At 48.2% G+C, this 7,446-nt stretch overlaps 1 protein-coding gene across 2 annotated transcripts in view; it reads right to left on the minus strand.

The window, feature by feature from the left end:
* EIF2AK3 (eukaryotic translation initiation factor 2 alpha kinase 3) overlaps positions 1-4,917 on the minus strand; it is a 36,471-nt gene extending 31,554 nt beyond the window's left edge. For both annotated transcript variants that reach the window (XM_015862788.3, XM_085545862.1), the window contains exon 1: positions 4,597-4,917. In XM_015862788.3, coding sequence (XP_015718274.2) covers positions 4,597-4,847 — 251 coding nt within the window. In that variant the 5' untranslated portion in view covers positions 4,848-4,917. The remainder of the gene's footprint in view (positions 1-4,596) is intronic.
* Positions 4,918-7,446: the final 2,529 nt, after the last annotated feature.

The following is a 7,446-nucleotide window of genomic DNA, read 5'->3' on the forward strand; positions in this document are numbered from 1 at the left end:
CTCTGACCAGAAGAAGCCTGGGATGTGTAGGCAGGTTTGGCTTGCTGTAAGCCTTTCAAAGGCAGTGGGAGTAGGGGCTGATCTCTTTAGACAGTGTGTACTGAAGGCGGCAGGATTGAGTGACCCAGAAGGACTTTTTATAGACATTGATTTCAATGAGAATGAGGAACTGTGCAAATAAGGCAGATTGGAACATGGTTGAGAGGGGGCGGGAAGGGGTGGAACTGCTCACACAGGTGAGCAAGGACCAACTAAATCCATCTTTGACCTGTAGCAAAAAATAATTGCAGCCCTTATTTCCAAAGGCAGCCAAGCAACACATTCCTCCATAGGCTTCTTAAAGAAAAGTGTCAGATGTGCAAATATTTGAACAGTGGAATATGTGTGTTTTTACAAAGCGAGTACACGTAATTATTCCAACCGTGGAGAAATCAAGATTGGGTTAATAATAAACTGGACTGCAGGAGGTTGTTCTCATGCACTGTAAACAGGTGCCTTAAAGGCCTTGGACGCACATTGAACAGAAACTGATTGTTTTAATGTAAAACAGCTCATCTGAAGCTCCCTGGCTTTGCATAAAGGTATTATTCCAAGTGGATCCATTTCAATCTTATGTTGGTCCAGCAGAGAAGTTGGTTATGAAAGGAAAGCTGGAGTGGAGATAATCTCAGCAGGTAGAAAAGACAGATTCCAACATCACAGGGTGATCCGCCTCCTTCCCAGCTCATTTCTCTTTATCTAATTCTTCCCTCTTCCATTAACCCCAAGTAAGGAATATTTTATGCCTGTTTCTTTTCACATGATCTCCTCTCACCAGATGCAAATATCAGCCTTATCCCCCAAGAGCCCTCATTACTGAAGCCTTGCCACCCAATGTGGCAGGTTTTGAAGGTGTACCCACACCATCATCTCAGATAAATCACAACGTAACTGCAGTTCAGTTTTAAGTTCAGCGCATTAAAAACGGAAGTTTTTTGTTGCTTTTTGAACAGTGCCTTCAGAGGGAATTTCTGCACCAACAGCACATAATTTCTGATCAAACTACTTCAATCAAGAGCTACTGCGTACCCTAAAAGCCCCCGACACCTTCTGGGTGCTGTAGCACTCTTTATATGCTCCATCAGCTAACAGTTGGAAAATGGACTTTGTTTCCCAAACTCCACCTGCTGTGCAAACACTGTGATGATACAGGACCAGGACCAACCCATCTCTATCCCTGGTCCCATCTTCACTTTGCTTTTCAACAGCAAAAAGACACACTAATGATTCCTAGCTCTTGTACCCAAATCCTTAATTACTGTCTCTTTCTAGGCATTACAATCCAAACGCCCATTCTCTCCATCTCTGATCAACTCCAGTGAGTTAAAATCCTGCCGCTTGAACTCTAATTGGTTTATTATTTCTGATTCATCTACACATGCCCCATTTACACTGATGCTGTCATTATAAACTTGGAAAACCTGGCAGCGAGGAAGCATATCTCCTTTCTCTGTGAGATTCCATTGCTTGTTGCTTTGAGTACTGCAAGCAAGAAGTGGTGACAAGATTTTTACCCCACTTGCAGTTGCTCCGATCAAACAGCAGATTAATAGTCTGACAACATGGATTTAGGTGGCTACTTCAAGAGGCTACTTCACTCAGAGCTTAGAAATGGGTAAACCACTTCCTTTCTGTCACCTCACTGTGCCATCCTAAGTTTACTGTAGCATATAATGCCAAATACATTGGTAGCATATAAGAAAATGAAACTTTAGGTTCAAATGACTGAGTTTTACTCATCTTCTTGCAAGCTGCTTCTGGTTGCAGTTAGAGCACTCAGTCACTGACATGAAGTTGAAATAGAATTAGAGAATTATTAAGATTGGAACAGACCTCAAAGATCATCTAATGCAACCCCAAGCCACCCCCATGCCCACAATCATGTTCCTCAGTGCCACATCTCCACAGTTCTTGAATATCTCTAAGCAATGACGACCCCATCACCTCCCTGGGCAGCCTGTGCAAATGCATTTCAGCTCTGAGAAGAGTTTTATCTTAATATCCAACCTGAAATAACAGCATTCTTGATTCCAACACACATCAACCAGGCTCCTGATTAACAAACACTCGTGTACTTTCCCCTTGTCTCCAGCTACAGCTCCACAGCACATTATGAACCAGGTAATGGAGGAGGAGAAAATCCCTGCTGGGTCCAGCAGAAGGACTAAGTCAAAAGACAAGTATAACAGTGCATATAAAGATATCTAACCACAGCAGCCAATAGACTGCACTAATTATATTGTCAGATTTCACTTTCCAACATGAAAAGATATCTAAAATACTCCCCCATCAAACACACAACAGCCAGAATTAGTCTCTACAATTAACTGCACACCTATTTTCTTACCATTTCCTCTCCTCTCTCACTAATTTGTTACTAAGGGACAGTTACAATTTCCCCCCTCAGAACTATGCCAGAGACTCTTAAAGAGTTTGTCATACACCTATAAAAGGGCTCTCCCGAGACTCATAACCACAGGGATATCCCATAAAGAACGCAGCAGCTTTTGAGTTCTGCTGGCCTGAACTCAGCTCTGCTCTACTTCACATAAGTGAGGTTTCATCTACTTACAAACAGAAGAAAGGAGCCAAGACATAAAGGGAAAATGCCAACAGGACAGACAGCACTGATTTGGCCTGTCCACACACTTCAACTGTACTAGAGAATTGCATCTAGTCAAATGGGTTATTTTTGTTAGTAAAAGAAAGCAGAACATATCGTTGCTTAGGTACAATATTTACTACTACTCTTGCTTCAGTTGGAAAAAACACAAACCTAATTTTGGACTCCAAAGCCACCAACCATCATAGAATGGCCTGGGTTGAAAAGGACCACAATGATCATCCAGTCCCAACCCCCTGCTATGTGCAGGGTCACCAACCAGCAGACCAGGCTGCCCAGAGCCACATCCAGCCTGGCCTTGAATGCCTGCAGGGATGGGGCATCCACAGCCTCCTTGGGCAACCTGTTCCAGTGTGACACCACCCTCTGGGTGAAAAACTACCTCTTAATCTCCAACCTAAACCTCCCCTGTTCTCAACTTAAGACCATATCCATCATATTTACTTCCTTCTAGGAAAGAGAAATTCCTCAAAACCACAGTTATATTAATTTGCCTACTGGGAAACCAGTTTAAAGTGGTTTTTATTTCAGCCTGTACTGACACCTCATTGCATTACAGGGATATTTTGTAGCTGAAGTACAATTAGCTGAGGGAAACAGACACCTCACAAATACAAATGAAAGAAAGAGGAAAAACACAGGCAAATAGTACAGCCCCATCACTTGACGGCAGCAAGTCTACTCCAAAACACTGATCAACAAGAGAATCCCTACATTTAACCTCAGGCTTAAATGATCAGATTGAACATGTCTGGTGCACCTCTGTTTAATTCTATAGATATAAAACAGATTATTGATTCGGTACTTTCTGCTGTTAACTAAATTACGGTCATATTAAAAATTGAATACAGCAGAGCTGTAGTAAACTAACCAGGATTCTGATGGCTTGATACACAAATGGATGCTCCTGTTGCTAACGGGAAACCAGATCTGCTTCACACACAACAGGATGCAAAGTTAGCAGCCAGTTTCGTGCTCGGGTGCACCAACAGAAAGCTCCTGGCTTCTCAAAGAGAGGAAGCATTAAGTCACTCCGTTCTCCCTTTGACTCTCTGTGGTTTATCACCTCATCTGCTCTCAGCCAATTCCCGAACAGACAGAGAACAGCCCAGTAACGCTGCCACTCTTGACTCATTGATTAAAACCATCCCTCCTCCACAGCCCTGTGGTTATGGAGAGTTCCCTTTCCCTACATTGTATTCTCAAAGTTGGCCATGGGGCAACCCGTCCTACGCATTTCTCCTCCATCCCAGCCCACACTGAGGCAAAGGGACGAAGGGAAGAGCAGAAAGCAAAGCAAGAGAGACTTAGGGAACTGGGTCTGTTTAGCCTTGAAAAAAGAAGGCTGAGAGGGGACTTGATCCAGGTTTATAAATACCTGAGGTGTGGGAGCCATAGTGGTGAGGCTGGTCTCTTTTCAGTAGTGCGTGGGGACAAGACTAGGGGTAATGGGATGAAAGTACAGCATAGGAAGTTCCGCACGAATGTGCAGAAGAACTTCTTTACAGTGAGGGTGACGGAGCACTGGAACAGGCTGCACAGGGAGGTGGTGGAGTCCCAGAATCACAGAATGACCCGGGTTGGAAGGGACCTCAAGGATCATGTAGTTCCAACCCCCCTGCCTGGCAGGGCCACCAAACATACACCTTTACTAGATCAGGTTGCCCAGGGCCCCGTCCAACCTGGTCTTGAACACCTCCAAGGACGGGGCATCCACAACCTCCCTGGGCAGCCTGTTCCAGGGCCTAACCACTCTCCTAGTGAAGAACTTCCCCCTAACATCCAACCTAAGTCTCCTTCCAACCCCTACAATTCTGTGATTCTGTGTGATTCTCTCTTATCCACAGGGCAAGACCGGGCCGCGCTGCCCCCACCCCGACCCCCCCCGTCCTCCTCACCGCCCACCGCCCCCCGACACTCAGTTCCAGTCCCACCTGCCGCCGCTCCGATCCTCCCCGCTTCCCTCCGCCTCCTGCTCGCCGAGCGGAGCTGCGGCCACGTCGTCCTCCACCGTCACATCTGCTGACCCGGCCGGCAAAGCGGCGGCGGCCGCCCCCAACCCGAAAGCGGCCTCCACCACCTCGGCATCGCCCTGCGGAGCTTCTTCAACTCCAGCCGCCGCCGTTCCCAACAAGAAGAGAAACGTGAGGGCGGCCAGAGCGCTGCGGCAACGCGGGCCCCGCATGGAGGGGCCCCGCTTGAAGGCAGCCGTTAGGGCATGAACGCTCACAACGCCGCTGCCGAATGGGCGCCCCGCCCGCCCGCCACGTACCGGCAATGCCGCCGCCGCCGCCCGGCCCCTCACGGCGAGGAGAGCACCCATTGGTCCGTCTGCACGTCAATCAGCTCAATGCTTCTCTTCCATTGGTTCAGCCGAGAGGGAAGGAGGGAGGAAGAGGTGTTTGTCAACAGATCCGCCTGGCCAATCGGATTCACGCCGCTCACTCCCCTCCCTGTCAACGCGCGGCCAATCGGAAGCGCATGATTCACCGAGCCGCTCGCTGATTGGTGGAGGTGGAGCGCCACATGTGTTGCTGACTGGAGAGCCGGGCCTACGGCGGGTTGGAGACGTGGCTGTTTCACCGTGTCCGCTGGGCGGGCGGGAAGGGGAGGAGGAACGAGGCGGGTCTTTGATTCCTCACAGGATGCAGTTGTCCATAGAACAACAGGGGAGTGCGCCACCTCGTGGCTGCCCTGCACTAAAGGCCATTAGTGGGCTGTAGCTGTGTTACTTTATAGCCAGAAAGAGCCTCAAAAAGCTTCCTGCCAATATGTGGATGGAGCAGGAGAACTTGGCAAGGGATGGACACTGCTCAGCCAGGACAGCTTAGTTATAACATCCCCATTCCCATTGCAAATGGGATCCTGGGCTCCATCAGGAGAGGGGTGGTCAGCAGGGATAGGGAGGTGATTGTCCCTCTCTACTCTGCCCTTGTGAGGCCCCATCTGTTGTACTGTGTCCAGGTGTGGAGCCCTCAGTACTAAAAAGATATGGAGATTTTGGAAAGGGTCCAGAGGAGGGACAGGAAGATGATCAGGGGGCTGGAGCACCTCCCCTATGAGGACAGGCTGAGGGAGTTGGGTTTGTTCAGCCTAGAGAAGAGAAGGTTGCGGGGTGACCTCATTGCAGCCTTTCAGTACCTGAAGGGAACTTACTCCCAGGAGGGGAGTAAACTCTTCGAAAGGGCTGATAATAGCAGGACATGGGGAAATGGTTTTAAGTTAAAAGAGGGAAGATTTAGGTTGGATGTTAGGGGGAAGTTCTTCACTAGGAGAGTGGTTAGGCCCTGGAACAGGCTGCCCAGGGAGGTTGTGGATGCCCCGTCCTTGGAGGTGTTCAAGGCCAGGTTGGACGGGGCCCTGGGCAACCTGATCTAGTAAAGGTGTATGTTTGGTGGCCCTGCCAGGCAGGGGGGTTGGAACTACATGATCCTTGAGGTCCCTTCCAACCCAGGTCATTCTGTGATTCTGTGATACCTGGCAACAAACTGCTCTTGTTGTGTTCAGTTCAGCACAGGGCATGGCAGAGGCAATACAATCTGTATAGCCAGGACCAGAGTGCATGGCGGGTGAAGGGAGTAAAGAGCAGAATCCTTCTGTCAACAGCAAGCTGTTATCTCAGCTACTGTGTAATTTCCTAACGTGTAATTTCAGCTTTGAGGCAGGATTTAACACTTGGAATCGTACAGTCGTTCTCCCAGCCTGGTAGTCCGTGCTTCTCTACCCTTCAATGTGACATTTTAGGGTTGACATCCTGTTGGACAAGGAAAACATGTGTTTAAACAAAGCAGGTTCAAGCATCTGCCTCTGTGATGGAGCAGGGATGAGTTTGGCTCCCAGAGAAGCTTTGACAAGGGACAAAAACGGGCTTGCACAAAACGATTTCGAGCCATTTGCACACAGAGCTGGTTGACACTCAAGGGAAATCCATTTCTTGTGCTCTCCTCTTAGCACACCATACATTAAATATACTGGGAAAGATTGTCTGGTGCTCACTGGATCTGTAACTCAAACGACCAGCTAACCCCCAAACCACCCTCCAGCAGTCACATGCCCTTAATAACAAAGTCACCTGCTCTGTACAGAAAGGTAAGGCCTTAACTCACCCAGATAAGCCCGGCTAATGATAATAGACTCTTTGTTGAAAGAACACCCCATTGTTCAAAGTCTGCAGTGCCTGCCCAGGGGAAAACAAAAGGAAATGTTTCTAGCCTTTAAAAATCAAGGCAGAATTGGAGAGGTTGGCAACAAAACAAGTCAGTCATGCATAGAATTTTGTTTGAAAGTCAACAGCAGCTTTTCTGTTGTGCAAATAGAAAAGGGATCGTTCTCCGCTCTCGTTGTGCTCTGACCTTGTACCTGCAGCTCCCATCAGCCTCCGTTTCCATTGCAGCATAGAGAAGGGGTTTTTCTTTGCTGAGATGCCTGTCTTAACTCGGCTGCCAGGTTTGAAAACGCTGCTGTAGGTTGATCTGCATCCCTGTTATTTTCTCAGGCATTGATTCAACAGGTGCAGAAACAAGGCAGGAAAAATAAGGAGGCGTTATGTGCTCCCTGAAATTAGACTTCCATCAGGTTTTATAGCGTCTTGTGTGTTCTGCATGGTAACTGCATAGGTTTTTTAGTGATAAGGATGGTGATGCACTGGCACAGGTTGCCCTGAGAGGTGGTGTGTGCACATCCCTGGAGTTCAAGTTCAGGCTGGATGGGGCTCTGAGCACCTGATGGAGCTGTGGATGTCCCTGTTCATTGCAGAGGGGTTGGACTCGATGGCTTTTAAGGTC

Source organism: Coturnix japonica, chromosome 4, assembly GCF_054131305.1.
Source record: "Coturnix japonica strain WE chromosome 4, WE-NBRP24, whole genome shotgun sequence".
NCBI lineage: Eukaryota > Metazoa > Chordata > Aves > Galliformes > Phasianidae > Coturnix > Coturnix japonica.